This window comes from Phaethon lepturus, unplaced genomic scaffold (assembly GCF_000687285.1).
Source record: "Phaethon lepturus isolate BGI_N335 unplaced genomic scaffold, ASM68728v1 scaffold48421, whole genome shotgun sequence".
NCBI classification, from domain to species: domain Eukaryota; kingdom Metazoa; phylum Chordata; class Aves; order Phaethontiformes; family Phaethontidae; genus Phaethon; species Phaethon lepturus.
In genome coordinates, this window is record NW_010520870.1 from 15,945 (window position 1) to 35,830 (window position 19,886).

Below are 19,886 nucleotides of genomic sequence, written 5' to 3' on the forward strand. Positions count from 1 at the left end.
TTTTAAAGCTTGCTGTGCCATGGTGGGACTTGTAATACCTTCCGGGTCAACAGGGCGACTTCCTCTTCAAACATGAGATGTGAAAGTTTTTTGCCTTGAGCAGTTGAGATGCAGGTTTGTTAAGTTGATGAGACAGTCACCAGATATACCAAAGAATCTTTGGTAGAATGAAATTCAAATGTCTTTTATACATCAGGCAATGATGCTGTCTATACAAGAGGGAATTTCTGTTGTTCGTAATACTGCTACAGAGACTGTAGCTAAGATGTGTACACTAATGTAGAAATGCCTGCCTTTATTGCTGAGGTTTCTAACAGCATGTTATTTTGGCCTGTGCTGAGCAGGACTATGTAACGCAATGGGTAAAATGCTAACGGTCAGTTTGTACTTTAGGCCCTTCTTTCTACTACTACTACTGTTAACAGCAGTGGGAAAGTGTGTGTCCAGAAGACCTCTCATGAAGACCCAGGCCGAGCTTTACTTTGAAACGTGCCAAGGAGACACTTTCCTGTTGTTTTGTTGCAGATGTTATCGTTCTTGCTGTCTGGGGAGCCAGCAAGGCGTGAAGAGTGTTGGGAAGTGATGCCCCTGCTCTCTGCAGCAAACAGCTGGATCAATTCAGATCCAAACCCATGTGTCTGTGTGAGAAGGCTGTGTAGTCACTTTTCTGCTACAACACCTCACAGCAATTATCAGAGGACGGAAAAGGCCTGAGAAACAGACCAGCTTAACATGTCATTATTGGTCTTTAGCAGCTGCGTGTTATCCTATTGTTACTAATAACCTTTTTAACTTTGCAAGCAATGTTTTCTTGGCATCTTTCAAACATAATAACTGGGGGGTCAAATTCAGCTCTCAGTTGTGTAAATATGGAATCATTCTGTTGGCTGCCTGGTGTTATTTTGCATTTGGCTCATGGTCCCTGCCCCTAGGAGCCTGCAATCTAAAACACCCAGGCAGAGTATTCAGTCACAGTATGTTTTGCATGCCCGGTTGGTATGCAAAGCATAAAATAAACAGATTAAGAACTACTATAAAATCCATGCAATATAATTATGGCCCTATTGTCTTCTGGTTGAGGTTAATGGGTTATTTCTGTATAAATGAAAGCAGGAGTTTGCTTGTTACTTTTCATATGTAATTCACCAGTAGATTATGACTGGAAAATCTTTCAGGAAAATGTGTTTTAAAAGGGGTTTTAAATAAGGAGAGAAATACATTTGGTTGGGATGAGTAGAGAACAAGAATCACTGAACAAAATAGATATTGCTTAAAGTAAAGCAGCTAGAAAGTCTACCTTAATGGTAAGACGAAAGGGAGACCTTGGCAAATCTATGAGGAGGGTGCTGGAACTGCTGTTTCCCCTTCAACCCCTCCAGTATACAAGCTTGTAAGACTCTTACGTAAGGTTCAGTGGTTTTATATGGTTAATAAATTTATCTTGGATTTCGTTCTTTGATAAGAGGATCTCTCTTTTCTAGCATGGTCTTTATAGTTCTCAGCAGTGAAGTGACTAATTGCACTTCTCATTTTCAGGGATCTTCCGGATAATCCTGCTGTTGAATGGGACACACAGCTCCTCGCCACCTTTGTGCACAAGCATATCGAAGCCAATGACATCAACCTGGTAATGTGAAACTTTCTACAGCGTAGGCAATTTCTGCGTTACTTTTGAGCTAATGTTCTAGGCTTTTTCCTTCCCTCTGAAAGGTTTCTTTGAAGTCTTTAAAGCTAGGATTTTGCTTCTAGACTATCTGTGAAGTAGTCTAGGAGAGGGAGAAAGCATACTTACTAATCTTTAAATATTTGCTTTATAATGTTTATCCATTTCTCTAGCTAAATCTTATGAAGCCTCTTTTGGGTTGTAGTGCCACCAACCCTCACCGAAGTAAAAGCTTCAAACTGGTTAAAAACTGCAAACTCTGTGGGAACTACTAAGTTTCACTATAGTAGATCTTGGGGTTCATTAATTATAGAAGACCCTCTGAATAAGCCCAGCTGAATTGCAGGTCTGAAATGATACCTGAAAGCAATTTTGTGTTTTGTAGTTTAAGACTTTTTGTGAGTATTTGTACAGCTCCTATGTCTTAACAATTAAGACATGGTCATTCAGACCCTCTTTCAAACACCCCGAACAACTGCTAGAAGTTCAGAACAAATAGAATTGCTCCACTGAAAAATATGGAAAAGGATGATGGTGTAGTTTGGATGCATCTTTGCTCTCTGGACATCTTTCTTTGCTTCCCAGTGAGAAATGAACAGTGGAGGAATTTTGCTTCACTAACTCGTCAAATGTTTTCTACATTTTAAAGCAACCATTTCACCCCTGTTGCTAGGTTTCATTGATGAAGAGAGCACATCTGGGATTTAGGCTTAGATTTAAAGAACATTGGCAGGCATGTGTTAGAGAGCTAAATTAGCAGGGTTATAGGTCAGGATTGAAGAATATTAAACAGGGGAGATTTGCTAGCACTGGTATAGTTTGGGTTTTGTTTTTTTTTCCCCTATAGAACAGGAATAAGGGCATAAGCATGGAAGAGATTGTGTTCTGTTCTTTTCTGTTGAACCTTGCTGTGATCAGGCATGTCACTGTCATACACTGAGTAGGGGCAAAATCACAAAAGTGTTAAGGCTTTCAGCAATTCACAAAGCAAGAAACCATATCTTCTGTAGCATGAAAGCCCCATGAGCACAAAACCCAGCGTCATGTATCCGACTTTGTATTGATTCTGAGGCTAATTTTCCATGAAATTTATTGCTGTGCACAGAGACAAATACAGTTTTTGTGGACTCCTTTTGTGTCTTTTGGCCCTATGAATAGATAGGTTTTAATCTAATCTGAAAGCTTCTAACACAAGAGGATTTATATTGAATGTGTGTGACTCTCACAGGCACTATGACAAGTGCACCAGAATCTCAGTAGAAATTCTGAAAACACTAGAACTTCTTCTAAATGGTTGGAAAGGGTTAGATCTTTGCCTCAGAGGAAATTAAACTCGAGCTGTTTATGCTGGGGGAGGCAGGAGGCTACTATTAACATAGCGTGAGCTGAAAAATCAAGTGCGGGATTTTCAAGGCAAGAAACATGCACAATCGCTGGTACTCTCCCTGCTGTGCTGCGGGAGTCGGGGGTAGCTGTAGTAATGAGGAACACTGCAGCAGGGCCCATTGCATTCCCCTCAGGACTTCCCTGAGCAGCAGTGATGACAAATTACTGTAGCAGAACATGTCAGCAGTACCAAAGGCCGTTGAAGCAGCTTTTCAGGGATGGTGGTAATGAACTGCTCTGTAAACTTACATTATTTTAAGTGTCCCAAGTAATGACACAGATCTCAGATGTTTGCCATAATACCTTTCATTTAGGAGCAGACCTAGTTTGCTAACAACAGCGAGGCAAGTGCCTAATTACCTTTGTCCAACACTCTGCATTTTAGAACTTGAAAGCTTGCTGTCTGTTAGCCATTCTTGGCTGTCCTGAGACAATGCCTTGTTTTGAAAGTTAAACTGAGTCTCTTTTTCAATAATGTTGAAATTGATAGAATTGGCTTAACATGTTAGAAGAGCCTGGTCAAAACATCAGCTAACAAGGTTTCAAACACAACAAGCTAACTCCATGAGTTAACGTGATTGGAAGACATGTATTGTTTTAGCTATCCCAGTGGGAAAACTTTCCTTAGTTCTCCCTGTAGTGATAGCATAGACAATGGTACCTTTTATTTACAGAACATATGTGTCATCTGGCAGTGGAGAAGCAGGCTGCAATTCCAACATGTCTGAAAGGAAAGACTGCAAGGCAAGGAGTCACACCATGTTATGCATAGTTTTGTTCCATTGCATAGTTGCCCTGGAAGTCCATGAGTAACTCAATCTATTTGAGAGCTACATATTTCATTGAAGCTCTACATTAAATAGTGCAGACACAGAAATTAACAGTTGGTATACTCAAAGCCAAAACTAATTTAGAGGCTTTGGACATTATTTCCTGCCTGCTGGATTTATAAGCAAAAGCCAGTGTTGCTGGGAGAGGCAGGCAAGGCTAGTCTGTGTCGATCCAGGTTAGAAAGTATTCGGTGTGTAAAAAATACGTTACGTAGTATTGTATGAGCCCCAGGCAGGTTCTAGGTTATGAAATCCCACTCTTCACGTTCTCAGGTTTGGTGATAGCAGAGCTTGGATTAGAAGGTGACATTCAGACTGTGTTTGGGGCAGATACAGTGCCAAGACCAGAATTCAGCAATACCATGTTCTTACAAGCTGCTTTCTGCTATGGATTGATGGAAACATCATCTGTGCAACTGTTTCTGGAAGAGTCCCATTGTCTTGGGTCAGCTCCAAATCAGCCTAGAAAGCCAGATCCTTCTACAAAAGGCATTCAATTTGGAGCTTATATTTGAGAGGGTGAGTTCAGCTCTCATGTTTTGGATCTTGGTCTCCACACCCTCCTAAAATTTGGGAGCATTTGATTGTGTGATATTTGTAGAGGATTTTTAAATGTTTTTGCAAACACCAGATTTGCAGTACAGCATGTGAAGTTTGCAACAGAGCTGGGACAGACTTTGTCATTCCTTTCCCTCCCTTCCTCTCCTATGTTGCAGCCTCCTCAGGTGTGCTTTAGGGTATGTGGGAGGCCCCTAGGACCTTTCATTCCAAGGGCTGATGCATGATTTACACACAGCTCAAACCCAGTGGACACTGGGATGTTGATCATCATTAGATTTTTCCTTTTTTATACCAGTTGTCCATCTTTTTAATCTTTAGCTTCTCTGATTTACTAGCAACAAGAGACACCTCCAAACACACGAGAGACTCAAAGGGGGTTTGAATGTCGCTGGCCTCTGCAAGCGTAGGTTGGGCCTAGGAAATGATGCTCAGAGGAAAGCCATTAGAAATTGAGTTGCTTGCTATGGTGTTTTATGGGATGGCCCTTCTTAAAAAGGAAGGGGCCTTTCTATCCCCACCAGTCTACTTGAGCAGATGTGTGCTCTGTTTGAAGCACTGGATGATGCCAGAAAGTGAGGGAGACCCACAGCTTTAAGTGTTTTTTTCCTCCAGTGCACATGGTGTGTAGAGGGAGCATGGACTCCAGACCTCTCAGGAGTTTTCTCTTCTGCTAGTAATTGAGTAATTTCCTCTGTGCTCTCCCCCCTCCGGAAGGGATTTCTGGACCTGTTTGTCTTGGCTGTTGCTCTGGCTTCCACTAGTGAAAGCTCCATTTCCTGAATACCAAGGTCACCCGAAGAAAACCCAGCAACACCAACAGCAGCAGCTCCCATTTCAGAACAGGTGTGGGGAGGGAACTCCCTCTTGCCCTAAAGATTTCATTGAGCAATAATTTCCACATCAAGTGTATTTCCTATCCCAGCCTTTTGCTCCCAGAACTTGCTAAGCCTGTTTTTAACCCAGACAGTTTCAAGATGTTCAGGTTTTTTCATCCTGCCCTGATTGTTTGCTTGATTTCATCATCAGCCTGGGTCAGGTTATGTGCTAAAAGCAAGCACACTAGCTAGCTGCACCATGTGAAAGAAGCAAATGCTCCCGTGTGAAAATATCTTCAGCATGTGAGAGAGAAATTCAGATTTGTTATCAATGAAATGAATCCCTGAAGCCAGAGGAGTATATTTACATGTGATTGCTGCCTGCTTTAAGTCACGAGCATCACAGTGATGCCCTGTTTAGACAACAGACCTTGGAGCTACATGCTGGGTAGGTGGGACATCACTACTGTGTCAGAGCCAGCCTGTGTGCTGGAAGGGACACCTCTAAAGGTGAAGGGCCAGTATTTCAGAGGTGGCCTCTTTGCAGATAGAGTGCCATCATGGCCAGGTCAGTGTGCAGATACCTTGGGAATTGTACTTACAAATTTGTATATTTGAAGAGACAGGCAATTCATGTGCAAATGTCCTAACAGTAAATTAGACAACATGAATTGAAAATTAACTCCATGGAGTCTCTTTAGCTAGTTCAGATGTTGCGTAAGCCCCGCAGCACTAAGAACAGCAGCTCCTATTTCAAAACAGATGTGGAGAAGAAAAACCTCCAAAGGTGTTTCTGAGCAGATAATTTCCAAGTCAAGAATAGTTCCTAACTCAGTCTTGTGCTCCTACAGTTGGCCTGAGCCAGTTTTGTCAAAATAATGATAGTTTATTTAGTCTGCTTACTATAATCTCTTATCTCAGTCTTCAGGTTTGTTCTCTTGTACCCTCCATAGAAGGGAAAAACGTGTGTTTTGGCTTGCCTGGGGTTTTTAGCTTGGTTTCCTAAGGAAACAATAACGCAATTTTATTTGTATGTGGGTGCACCTGCACGTTTCAAAAGACTCTGTAGAGCCATTGGCTAATTTCAGTCCCATTTGACAGCAGTTTAGTACTCTTAAAAATGTTACGTTTGTACAGGTTACATGAAAATAAATGATCAGGCAGAAGAGAGAAACCCTCTGTCTGTCCCCATTTAGTAAAAAGGTTTAGTGCAAGTCCAGCCCTTAGCAGACTCACGCTATTATTCACCTGCATAGGAATTTATTCTGCCTGCAGTGAGTGGGGTACATTGCCATCTTAGGAAAGTGCCACTCTAGGTAGGAGTGATTTCTTATCTCTAAAATACAGGGTGCCATGCTGGTTCCCTGGGCTGTACAGAATTTAATAACGTCTTTCCCAGATGAGCTACTCAAAGGGCTGATATTCTTAAGGAGAGCTTAGTACCATGCCAAACCGTGCAGTCCCTGCAGAGAGCCTCTCAGGTAATGCTGGTGTACAGCAAAAGCAGCCAAAGCTGAAGACGTTTTTCTCCTTATAAAGTAGAGGTTGACCAGAAAATGGTTCTTTGTACCTGAACAAAACCAAATTGGGTCCCACCACTTCCTGCCAGCAATGAATAACTCCGCTGCTTGGTGGCAGCATTATTACAGCCAGTGAGCAAAGTGGAAAGTCTAACTGCGGACTTGTACTGGGTGGATGGGTTTATAAGCAGGCTTGTCTGGAGTTTGTGGTTTTTGAAGTATTTCTTATCTCTGTCTTTGTGTTTCCTCTCCCTCTTTACACAATATCCCCTATGTTTGAGCGGGCCTCTCCTGTTGGAGGGTGGAGTAGCAAGTTGCAGCACAGGCAGGATGGCTTTTGATCTTCCCTTGATCTTTAACCCATTACTTCAGGCCCTGTGTATAAAACAGATTTTGAGAAGGGAGCTGTGGTGAGTAAGCAAGACAGTAGCATTTCTTTCCGTGAAGAGAGAAAAAGCTGGCAAGGAAGCAGACATTGGTTGAAACGTAGTGAGGTTATGATTTCTTCCTGGTCATAGAGAAGGGAGCTGTGGAGAGCTCTGCTGCTTGGCCTCTCCCAGAGCAAAAACCCAACTTTAAGACTGTCCAAGGACTGTCACTTCTACCATCTGGAAAGCCCACCAGCACACATACCCTGTCTGCTCTATGCTTTGCACTGTCAGTTTGTCTTCTAGGATGGAAGTGGGAGCCTCTAAGTACCCACTTCACAGTACTGTGCAGAGTGAGCCCTTAGGATAGATGCTTCACCCCTGACACATTATTGGTAGGTCTGAGGGCAGGGAGCCAAGGGTTATTTTGTGCTTTGGATGGTGAATTGTGTTCACACATTACTTCTGCATTATGAAGTTCCCATTTCTCCCTGCAGAGAAGCAATAAACAATATGATCTTCTTGTTCAGCGAAAAGCCTGATTTCGTTGTACAAAAAGTGCAGTCAGATGATTCTTTAAAAAGGCTTGTTCTCAGATTATTTTATCACTATGTTATGCTGTGATGAAGCCTCATTACAATCAGGACAGTAATACATGATTGTGTTGCTCTTGATAAAGCAGTACATCCTGATTCACAGTACAACAAATTATATTTTCACCCTGTAATCCACAGGCATTCTAGTATGTTCTCAAATACAGGAGAGAGTGATTCACAGAGTTGGACCTCTTGGGTCACAAACAAGTTTGCAACAGATCACTCTGAAAGTAACTTTTTGGCCCAGTAATAAGTAACAAGTGCATCCTGACAGTAGGAACACAGTATTTGTCATCTTTCTGTTGTTCAAGCTGTTAGACTGTGTAGTCATCTAGTTCCAGAGTATCTTGTTTGTTTACTTGTATTTCGGTAGAATGAGTTCATGCACGAGGCTTCATTGTGCAACACAAAAACAATTCTTTAGATACAGTGAGCTGGGACAGTGCTGTGTTAGATGTCAAAGTTGGTAACTGCACAGTCACCTTCAAAATGATTATTGTTTTGTGGTTTTATTGCAGGTGGTAACCTTTGATGCAGGAGGAGTGAGTGGTCATGCTAACCACATTTCTCTTTACAATGCTTTAAGGTACAGTGTTCTGCACGTTTCATTGAACGCCCCTCTATAGTGTTACAGAGTGAACGTGGTGTTTGTGTGTAAGCGTAACAGCTAGAGTGATTAACTTCACTAATATAACTGAGTGCCAGGCTGTGGGACACAATACTGTTTGGAGAAACTCTCACAGCTCTGTAAATGACCTACAGCATCCTTTATTATTTCATCTGCTGGTGCTTTGCCAGTATCCCTTTCACTGGGCCCTCTTTGCTCTTCCTGCCCTTGATCCCACTAACATATGCCGCAGGTCACTTTGCACTTCTGGTTTGAGGAGAGTGAGCTGATGCCTGAGCTGGTGGTAGCTGGATTTTGGAGAGTTCTGCACCATTGTTCCAGAGGTTGCTGCCATCCTGTCCAAGTAACTGAGTTTACCTCTCTGACCCAAGGATGTTGATCTTTCACTGGACCTGTACCTATTTACCACTCTTCCTAAGTCAGTTCATTCCTTCACCACTTTATTCATTACATTCTGAGAACTTCTGTCTCAGTGCTGTGCTGTGATAAGGTTGCTAGACAAAAATCCCTTGTATTAACATCACCCAAATTTTGCTGGCAAGACAGCTACTGTATTTTATTTTAACCCTCTGCTCATTCAGACCGCATTGTGTCCTAGAGAGATCTCCCCCACAGCTGCCCCTGCCTTTCCCAGGCGTTAGAAGAACTCCTTGCAATATATCTTGTATTTTTAGCACCCATTTGTTTTCTGAATCATCTGTGCACTTCACTCTCTGGCTCTCCTTGCTAACAGCATCACAGTGATTTTCCTTTCTCACTTGCCTAGAGAAAGCTGGAGTGCCACAGAGCCCCTACTGTGACCTGCTGAGCTCCTCTGGGAAGATGCTGAAAGTCTTTGATGCTATCTGATGGCTGGAATTCAGTGTTAGAGGGCATCATGGCTTTTCCCAGCAACTTCTGAAATAGCCTAACAGAAGGAAAGGGGGTGGAGTTAAAGCAGTGTGTGTGTTTGGGCTAAACGGGGAGATGCTTTCCAGCAGAGTGTTATTTGAGTGAGTGAGGAATAGAGGTTGATGACCGATGCTCACAGCATTGGTACAGAGGGACTAGAGAGCTTCCAGCTGCCTGCACCTCTGTTTGCTCCATCAGTTGCTGTACAGCCTGCAAATTGGAAAGGAGGGCAGATTGTTCTGTGTCCCCCTACGTCCTGAAAAGGTACAGGGAGAACAAGGTAGCAACTGAATTATGTATGAGAAAGTTAAGGAAAAGTCTTGATTTTGATCCCAGCTCTACTGTTGTCTCACTTTGTGGCTGTGCAGAAATTACTTTCCCACCTTCGTGCTTTAGGCTTCCTGTGTGTGCAGTAGGGGTGTTAAACGTCGTCTTGTCTCAGAGTATGTTACTAGGAAGTACTCATTATTTGCAAGTCCCTTGAACTCAGATCTCTGCGATAGTCCTTGGCCTACAGCAGAACATTGTCCTGAGCTGATGAGATGCATCTTGATAGGGACACCAGAGTATAAGCAGCTCTCACTAACTAAGGGCTGGTTTGTGTCTTGTCTCTCTTCCAGTCCTGAATCAGCAGAAATAAGCATGGTGGCCCAGTCATCTGCATGTGGCAGGAGAGATGCTGTGGCCACTGAAAGGTTAAGTTTATTTTTAGTGGCTTGCTTGCCCTCATTATTTTTCTGTTTGTGTCATGGAGGAAGTAGAGCGTGACTGTATCACTCCTGATTTTTGGTGCCCTGGTGAGTTCTCACATATGGGCTAGTACAGGCAGCACCGGGAGCATATGCTGAGGCTTCTCACGTACCTCCCTGCCAGCAGGGCTTTGCAAAGCAGCGGTTGCTGCCCCTGGGGCTCCAGTGCTGCATGGCAAGAAAAAGGCAAATGAACTCTTCCCTCCAGGTATCATGTACAATGTATTTATTGACCATCTTTAAACAAGGTCTGAAGGGTTCTGCCTCCACTGTGGCAGTAAGTGGAAAGGCTGAAGCAGAGGGCTGGTGCAGTGATCCTCAGCTCTTTTGGGTGCTTCCCGTCTGTGAAAGATAGACTTGTGCCCTCTACCTAAGAGACTACTTTCTGTAAAAGCAGGGGTTGAACAGGCCATGTGACCCATCCCACAACTCCTTCCTTCAGGAGATGCAAATTATTGAACGGCTTCAAGGAACAAAACAGTTCAGGAAATGGTCATAGCTGAGCAGATGCTCAGCATTATCTACTAAGGGCATAAATATTCTTTCTAGTGTCTGGAACAGAGGTTATGTTCAAAGGACCAGGAGCTATTTCAGAAGAAATGTGCCTTTCCCCTTGCAGCAACCTTCCTCCTGACAGCTTGCAGGGAATCCAGCTGCTGCTATGTGTCTAGGCTTCAGATCTGGGAGGAACTGTGAAATGCCAAGGTTTGAGGGTGAATTTATTCTTCTGCAAGGGAAAAATCAGAAAAAAACAGGATGGGAGAGGAACGCAAATTGCTATTTGATTTCAGTCTCCCTTGGGAGTATTTCAGTTCTGGCTTCCAGACGGAAAAAAACCCAGCCCAAAACAAAGAAAATACACAATAGCAAAGAAGAGAGAATTGGAAGCAATCGTCTGTAGCTCTGCTTCTTTCCTTGTCACCTTGATTTGGCAACATCATTCTCTCTTATCCCTAAAATAGGAGCTTTCCCTGAGGCCAAGAGAGGCTGGATCCTGTACACACATCTACAAGGAAGAGCAGGTCCTGAGTGACATCAAGGTCACTACACTCCCCTCTCAGCATTTGGCCAGTCACTAGGCATTATGGTAAAATGGTAAGCATGGTAAATACTATGTGACAGGAATATTTGAGAACCTCTGTTTCCTGCACTTTGAAATGACAGTGTTTGCACTGAGATCACATGTAGTATCAAGGTGGTTTAGTTTTGCAAGAGTCATTGTGCATTTTGATTTTAAACAAGCCCTCTTGCCCAGTAGCCTAGCAAATGGGAGGCTGTTGGTTTTGCTGTTTACTTGCTTGCTTGCTTGCTTAGGGGGGAGAGGAATGGTCTTTGTGAGGGAGAGGAAGGACTGTACCACTTCTTTTCTTCAGTGAGCATCAAATCTATTTCATCCCAGCTAGAACAGAGAAGAATAGTCCTTGTCTGCTTAGGGCAGAGCAAACTGAGTGGAAAATAGGAGCTGCTATATTTAACCACTGTACATTATGTTGTTATAGCAACTGCATCCATAAAACTTATATCAATGATGCCATATGAAAACCTACATCAAAGAATCATTAGCTGAGCCTATTCTCATCAATTCCATTTGGAAAAAACCCTCTTAGTCCTGCAGGATGTTTCTTAACATTCACCATCTCAGTGGCAGGTTGTAAATGAGACTGCAGAGGTGATATTTGGGAGCGTAGTGCTTTATCACTCTTGAGTTGATTATGATGCAGCTTGAGTGCCACCAGTGCCTTGTTGCACTTACATGTCACAGCCTGACTATTGAATGCCCCATTTATGAATGCCATGGGACATAGCATTGTGCAGAAGGGTTGCACTGAGGCTCCCTGAAAGAGGAGGATTGATTAAATGCCAGTTTCAAATAAATATATTGAAACAATGAACAGTGCATTGTCCAGCCAAATCCCACAGACTCGGTGGGTACAGTTCTCAAAAGCCACCAACTCCATTACATCCCTACAAAGCACAGTTCTGCTTGTATTGAATTTCCAAGGCCAGGTCTTTAAGGACGTGTTGAGGAGGAAGCAAGCTGTTTCTTGGGTGATTAGCTTGATGATAATGAGTGGTATCCCACCCACTATTTTTATTTTATGCCTTCTTACAGTGTGGGGCTAGAAAGGGACTCTGATTAAGCAACTGTAGCCCGTGCATTTCAAATGAATGGCATCTCGTTTATGTTTTTAAAGCGGGGTGCTGTTTTGTATTTCCCTTGCCTTTTCCCAGAAAATCCTTTTTTCAAAACTGGTTCATTATTTGCTCTGTCTTGGAAAGGGATTTCCCGCATCACTGATGTCCTTGTTTGGGATTGTTTAGCCCGTGCTGGAGTTCTAGGTTCCCTGCAAAATAAAGAAAAGTGTTGAAGAAGTAACAGGTTCCAGTACCTTATGTTTCAGCCTGTCCTTTCACAGTCCAGCTCCCTTCTGGTGTTTTGTTTTACTCACCTTAAGTGTCCCAGGGGGAACTTATGAGTGGTGCCTGTGATTGCACCCAGACTGCCCCTGTAAGGTCAAGACAGAATTGTCCTTCTCTGTTTACCTTTTGAGACTCTGTCCCTGCCCCTCAGAGGACTCTGCCCCGTGCCTGGCATATATCCCATAGCTGGGTATGTTGTCCTACATTTTCTCTCATTCCTTTGTCCCTGCTCCCTTCTTCCTTAAATTGACTAAGTTATTCATCCCAGTGCCCTTCCACGATACTGTTGAGAGCAGTTAGGATAAAGCTGAGCACAGGGCACCAGCATTGCAGGGATGCCCCCGCCCCAAGAAGTTTTTTTCCAAAGAAACAGCCTCAAGGAATGTCCTTCCCAGCGTCCCTAGGCTGCTAGCAGCATGAGTGGAGCAGTGACACTGCACATTCTTCTCCCAGGCAGTGCAGGGACCAAAGCACAGAGCCACAGAGCAGCTCTGTCAACTGGAAGATCTCTGAATCAACACCTTTTTTTCCTGACTGGCAGAACCATCTTTGGCCACTGCAATACACATGAGTACAGAGTGCCTGAATAGTGTTTTACAAACTGCATGTTGCTACATGGTGTAGTTCAGGGTGCATGGAAATGGAGCCAGAAAGTCTGGTTAGGGAGGGAGGAGGCATTCCAGATAGCAAACATTCAACATCTGGCAAGTATATCCCTCTAATGTCTTTGTGATTCCTTGGAGACTGTCTGTTCTTCCTCTTTCACATCTGTTTCATCAGATTAATTGGGCAGATTAGAGGTTAGGATCCTAAATGGAGCCCCAACGCATCTTTAAGACATCCATTCTTTGCCATGCTCTTCAAAATTGTATTTTCCCCATGCTCTACAGCAGCCAGTGCAGTCAGTTCAGTGAAGGGTTTTGCCTTTGGCACAGGAGAGACTATTTGGAGAGTGAAGTCATTGATTTCAATGAAAATTTCTCATCAAACAGAACATCACCAAAACTGTAATCCGCCCACCAGGGCATCAGTCCTGCTTCTACCCCAGAGGAGTTCTGTGTTCCCCAAGATCGAGGTTTCAGCTCCATCCTGACTTGTTCCTTCTTGCCATCATGGGGGGGAGGTATGAGTGGTCAGTGCTTCATAGGAGCTAGCCCACTCATTCTGCTGGCATCTTTCCTTGAGGATGACCGAATAAAGACAGGGAATTTGGGAGCTAGCTCAGTCCTGCGGTTTGTAGGACCATAATTCTTGGACCATTTCAGTTTTTCTGCCGAGAGAATGCAGCTGATAGCTATAGACGGCAATAGCTTTCAAAGCAGCTAGTCCTTTAGGGAGGAGCCGGTGCTGAGTACTTGCAGTGCAGAAATGGTGGGTGCTTTCAGACATCTCATAGCCTTTTGAAGTTCTTCATTGCAGAGGGTCTCACTTTCCTTCAAATGTGGGTCTGAACCTACCACAGGCATAACAAAGAGGCTGCAGTGAGAGGTGCCCTGCAATCAGCCGGCCTCTGGCACTTGGTGGGTGGGTGGGAACAAGCCACCTTAGATCACTTTATGTTTAAAAAGAGAAAGAATTTATAAAAAGTCTCTCTGGAAAAAAAACACACATGGAAAGAGCTCCTGAAAAAGAGCCTGTTTGTGTTTGACTTTTTGAGATTTTATGCCAAACTCTTTCATTTCACTCAAACCACAGCAAGTCCAATCTATAAAACAACATTCCCAAAATGGCAACAAGAGAGCTGCAACCTCTCCCCTACTTGGAATATCCCACGGAGACAGCTCCAGCAGGGTGGAGATGGGAGTGAGAAGATTGATTTGGGAGAGGATTGGCTAGTTTTATGAATGTGTGCAGGAGGTAGAGTTTTGTGTTTCTCTCTCTCTCTCTGCAACCACAGTTCATTGCCATCTTTTTGCCTGAGAAATACAAACGAGCAAGGCTGCAATTCCTCTGCAGCATTACAGCTGGGTGGAGCCCATTCCCATAGCTCTGCACTGAGCCTTGCTGAGTACTGAAGCATTTGGCTCAGGACAAAAAGGATGAGGAAAGAATCAGTTTCTTCATGCCTGTTCTTCCAGATCAGTGTCAGGTCTGCCTGGCAGCAGCCTTGAGGACCTTTCAGTAACCAAAATACAGTTTGTGTCTCCCTGAACCTTTATACAAGCACAAACCCCTTCATTCACTGCTGGATCAAACCTTCCTTCCCTGCTGAAGATGCTCTCTGCTCCTGCTAACGTTTCCATATGAACTGGATCTCTCCTTGCTTCTGTTTCTAGTGGCCCGGAATGGCTATTAGTTCACTCTTGGAGCAGCTCTTCACATCCTTTAATTTGCTGTCAGTTAGTGCTTTGAAGGTCCCTCCGTGGTAGAGCAGCACACCCAGACAGTAGGACTTCAGATACTTAGCCAAATTTCACAACCACTCACTGCTTTATCTCTCCAAGCTTGTTTTAAAAAGTTCCCACCCTGCTAGCTTTACCAAGTGCTGAATCACTTCTTTGGGTGGGTAGATGCTAGTTGTGGGGGAAGAAACCTCTGGCAGAAAAGCGGAGTGGACACTGAAGGAGATACTTAAACCTTCCTTCCCACCGCCCCCAAAAAATTTCTGGTAATGTTTACAAGGCAACATTTAACAATCTTTGTCAGAACAGTAGGACTTGAGTAGTGGGGTAGAAGGTGGCCAAGTATTGCAAGGCCATTGTTTAGTAGAAATTGGTATTGCTTGCAGATCTTTGGCTCTGGAGAAGAGGAGACCATTGTCAGGGGAATCTATTTAAGGCATATGTCTTCTGATTGCTGTTTGAGTTCTGCCATGACCTGCATTTCTGGCTTGAGTTTTGCTTTTAATTGCTTTGCGTATTCATTACTCCGTGCTTCCTATTTTGTCTACACCTGTGTAGCTAATCCTTTTCCTTGAACTTAACCAATAGCCAGAGGTAATCTTAGTTTGAAAGTGACTGGAGAAGCATAACAGTTTACATATAATGTATGTTTTATCTTGGTTGATTTACACATGAACTGTCACATTGTCCTTCGTTAAATACACCACTATAAGATGATAACAATCTCTTTAAATATTACACAGGGTTAAATAACTTTTCTTTTTTTATTTCCTTTCTCCTTTTGGCAAATGTTCCGTTGTTTGGATTTCTTTTTTTCTTATGGAAGAGCAAGCCTGGGTGTGGGCAGCTCTGAGTGCCATCTGCTGGAGACCTGCTTCCTCCCATCCTTGTGATGGGCCAAATCTGGAGACAATGCAAATGGTGATGTGAGCATATGTGCTCTGAAGCCACGAACCACAAGCTAGAGCAGGAAAAACAAAAGAATTAAAAAAGAATTGAAGCTAATACCCTCTGATGTCTTCACCATATCAGGATCATTTGCTTACACTTCTTGATGGAAGCACCATCACTGTTCACATCATCTGCACTGGTCCCCTCATTCTGTTTCCAAGGGATGCATTTTTACTAGAGATTTCCCAGGACAAAGTCATGAAGGGATCAAAGTCTTAATAAGCAAAAAGTCAGAGCAGCTTCTCAGATGTCCCAGTGTCAGCATGGGTTAGAAAGAAAGACGCTAGTCCCCAAACAGGAGCTGTCACTGAGGCAATGTCCCTGGTCAGCAAACACAAGAGTTTAAAGAGCCAGTGCTCTCAGAGGTGAATAGCCTTTGGCAGCCTCTTGCAGTTTCCCTTAGTGTCACATGAGAAGTTTGAGAGCAAGTTGGTTTTATGGAGCTTATTTGTGCTGTGTCCCAGCAGCCAGGATGAGGAACGTAATGGCAGAATCATGTAGGGAATGAGGTTTACCACTGCCTGACATGTGCATCCTGTGTTGGCTCCTGAACTTTCTTACAAGATTAACCATTATAAATGCGTGTGTGTATGAAGAGAAAGGGGTTGATTTAGTGTACAGAGTTTATACCTGTAAAATCAGGATGTGAGTAACTTCATTGAGTGTTTACCCCAATGTATCTCTTCATTCACAGGTACCTGCATTCAGAGGGGAAGTTACCTGAAGGTATGTCAGAGTACACATCCATGACCCTGCAAGCATTAGGCAATCATTTACATAAATGTTCTGTCCAGGGTTTCATCTGCCTAACTCACGTCTATTTGCAATGCAAACGAAACCTGCAGCTGAACTCTTCCTTGCCCTTTTATCTCCCTGCAGTTTTTTACCAGCTCAGGCTTCTCTACAGTTGCTTTTCTGCCCTTTGGGATTGTCCTGTCTTGGTGGTGTGATTCAGTGTCTGGCCTGTGCCTCTTGCTGTCTTGCTTGAATATGAGTGCTATTTCCAGGTCCCTCAGCTCAGTTCCAGTTTCTGGTCACATCTTCCAAGCGTTTGGGTTGGGTTGGTTTGGTTGGTTGGTTGGTTTTGGGGTGGGTTGTGACAAGGGCCTCAGAAACCATTACCAGCTCAGCTAAAAATGGTTGCATGTACCAAGCTAAGCTTCCATCAAAATGTGGTCAGTATGGGAAAGGTATCTGAAGTCTGCACTGGCACAACAAACTGTTGGAAAGGCTTCTCTGAGAAACTCTCGGTATAAGTAGGGAAAAGAAAGAAGCAAAGTACAGAAGCAGGTTGCTCCTGATCCCCTTTTCTAGCTGCTGTCCCAGAGAAGATCTGCTGTCCTTATCTCTAGCAAACAGTGCCTGACTCAAGGACAAATTTGTGGAACTAGTTTAAGCACAAAGCTGTCAGCTGTTTGGACACAGCATAGGAAGGTGGCTCAACCAGGCCCACCCAGTCAACCTCCTGCTCCCTTGGCAGTCATCCGGACTGTGTTTCTTTAATGCTAATTCCCGAATCACTGTAGGATTTGAATGTGTCACGGCAAATCAGTTTTAATTCTCTGCCAGCAGCAAGTTGCAGACCAAGATCTGATGGAAAGAGCATGAGCCAAGATGGCAGAATGCCCTTTAACTGAGTTCTGACTTCAGTCTCTTCAATTCCCCCATCTATGAAAGAGGAGTATTAATGCCAGCTTCTTTCCTAGGACCTTTTCTTTGTTCAGCTTTGGGATGCAGCAAAGAGCTCTGTGTGTGCTGTTTGCAGTACAGAGAAAGGAACTGCAGTGGTAGATGTCACTGCTAGATGTCAGGCCTTATCTAGACTGAACCACCTTCACGTACTGATCATGCAGGTTTTGTTAGATACACCATGGTCCTGAATATGGGCTGTACCTCAAATTGGTTTAGGTTTGAAACAGACGCATGTATAGACAACATTTCCATTTCTCTAGCAGCATCAAGAGACTCCTGAAGCTATGTGAAAGCCTTGCTGCTCTGATTACATCACATCTGACATGACCTACAAACACCAAAGGAACGGGGAGCTCCCATGCTGCTGCTTACGCTAAGCCTTTCCAAATATAGTTCCAGTCTCATTGAAATTCCCAGTATTTATAATTTGATCTGGCAGGCGTGCAGGGCTGTGCATCAGAGGGGCTTAATGAAACAAGAGTGATGCTGGGATTGAGGCTGTCTGGATAGTGCTGAAAGGCATGTTGAGGGCATGGAAATGTGCTGCTCTCCTGTTGATAAGAGGGAACTATTTGTGGGTGAACCTGTGTAGGCCCATGTGATCAGGGAATCTACAGAAAATCTCTCTGCAAATGCAAAAGCCAGCTAAGCCTTGCATTACCTCAGTGGTATGCAAATGAGCACCCTAAATATCCTGCTTTGCTTTCTAATGCCTTTAGCCAGCATAAACACAACAGGCTTTTTATAATCTGTAATCAAGTTCTCCAGCCCAGGCACAAGCACATAGGCTTGTTTTAAGAAGCCGAGACAGCTGCTGGATATGCATCCACCCCTGCTGCTGGCCCCATCCAGCTATAACCAGTGGTCTTCCAAAAGAACTGGTGTGCTGACGTCTGTCAGGAGCAGTGCAAGCCTTTAGCACACATAGATCTGTTAGTAATCTTCTCATTCTAGACATACTTGCTGCATAAGTGATTTGGAAGTAGAAAACCAAGCCGACGAGGCTGCAGGCTTCATGCACTTCTATTCTAGTCCTAATCCACTAGCTATATTGATCTTGCCCTTTCTGCCAACATAGAGATCTTGTATTACACTGTTAATCCCATCCTGCCCAGGTCACAGTCACAACAGGCTCTGAAAAGCTTCACCTGCTGGTGTCACAGGAGTAGACTCATCAATGGCAGCACTTCTCTTACCCTGCTTGGCAGGAAGCAACCTGTTTCTCTGAACCCTTTTCCATCTCCCCGTGGACTGTACATTCCTTCCCTGCTTCATTTCATCTCACGTTCCCATGCGGAGCAGCCTTTGCTGTCAGCATGTGGAGATCCTTGTCATATCACTAACACAGAAGGCTCTTACAGTGCTCTTCATTTTGTGAGGCTCGAATGCCATTGCTTTGCCTGATCTGACCGACGGGGGCCCAGGAGGTCAGGCTGATCAATACTGAAATCACTTGCAGCTTGAGTCCTTATTGCTGAGCTTTGGGGAACAAAAGGGCGTAATTGCTGCATGAATTAATATTTCTTAGGGGAAAAAATTATGAGGAAAGGGAGAGCACATTTTGTTAACAGAGCAGCCCAGGCTTCAGAGATTGGTGGCAGGTAACCCTGCGCCAGGCCTCTCTTCCCGTCATTGGGTGACCAGCACGGCTTGTGCCACTTCCTGACCGCAAGCCTGAGCCCCTCTCTTGCTCATGGGTCACTTATGGCCTCAAGCTGCACCAGGGGAGGTTTAGATTGGATATTAGGAAGAATTTCTTTACTGAGAGAGTGGTCAAACATTGGAACAGGCTGCCCAGGGAGATGGTGGAGTCACCATCACTGGAAGTATTCAGAAAACATGTAGATGTGGCACTTGGGGACATGGTTTAGGGGGCATGGTGGTATTGGGTTGATGGTTGGACTTGATGATCTTAAAGGTCTTTTCCAACCTTAATGATTCTGTGATTGCAAGTAGGAATTCACGTGGCATTGCCAGGGTCCATTAACAACCATCCAGGAAAGGAAAGACCCATTGCCCCATGTTTGCTCTAGCCCTGTCCTCCCCAGTAAGAACTGAAAAGCAAACAGGTGGCCAGTGGGAATACTAATTACAAGAGCAAGGGGATCCATACCTATTTCTTTCCTCTGCTGTGCCGTAGTGCAGCACTGTACTAGTTCTTTTCTCTGAAACTACCCACCAAGAGATTGGGCCTGCTGAGCAGCCCAGAGAATCTCTGCAGAGAAGCGGGGGAAGAGTGGTTCCCCTACTCATGGCACATCACAAGTTTGCTGCATGGAAACAAGGGTAAAAGAACTGTCGGGGCACTTCTGTGTGCAACGGCAACACTTGTCGCTGCAGAGCATCCTTCGCAATAGCAGCTAAACAGCAATTGCTCAGTCTGTCACTTGTCAAGGTGGCCCGTGAGCAAGAGGGGGGCTCGGGCTCACCGTCAGGAAGTGGCACAGGCCATGCTGGTCACACAGCTGCCTGC

General features: G+C 44.2%; 1 protein-coding gene across 1 annotated transcript in view; it reads left to right on the plus strand.

Moving 5' to 3' along the window:
- Positions 1 to 1,536: 1,536 nt before the first annotated feature.
- The window catches only part of PIGL (phosphatidylinositol glycan anchor biosynthesis, class L), a gene marked incomplete at its 5' end in the record, with an annotated part of 22,454 nt that continues 4,104 nt past the window's right edge, over positions 1,537 to 19,886 (plus strand). Inside the window, 3 exons of the mRNA XM_010297517.1 lie at positions 1,537 to 1,627; positions 8,258 to 8,325; positions 16,416 to 16,447. Of these exons, the coding sequence (XP_010295819.1) occupies positions 1,537 to 1,627; positions 8,258 to 8,325; positions 16,416 to 16,447 (191 nt within the window). The remainder of the gene's footprint in view (positions 1,628 to 8,257; positions 8,326 to 16,415; positions 16,448 to 19,886) is intronic.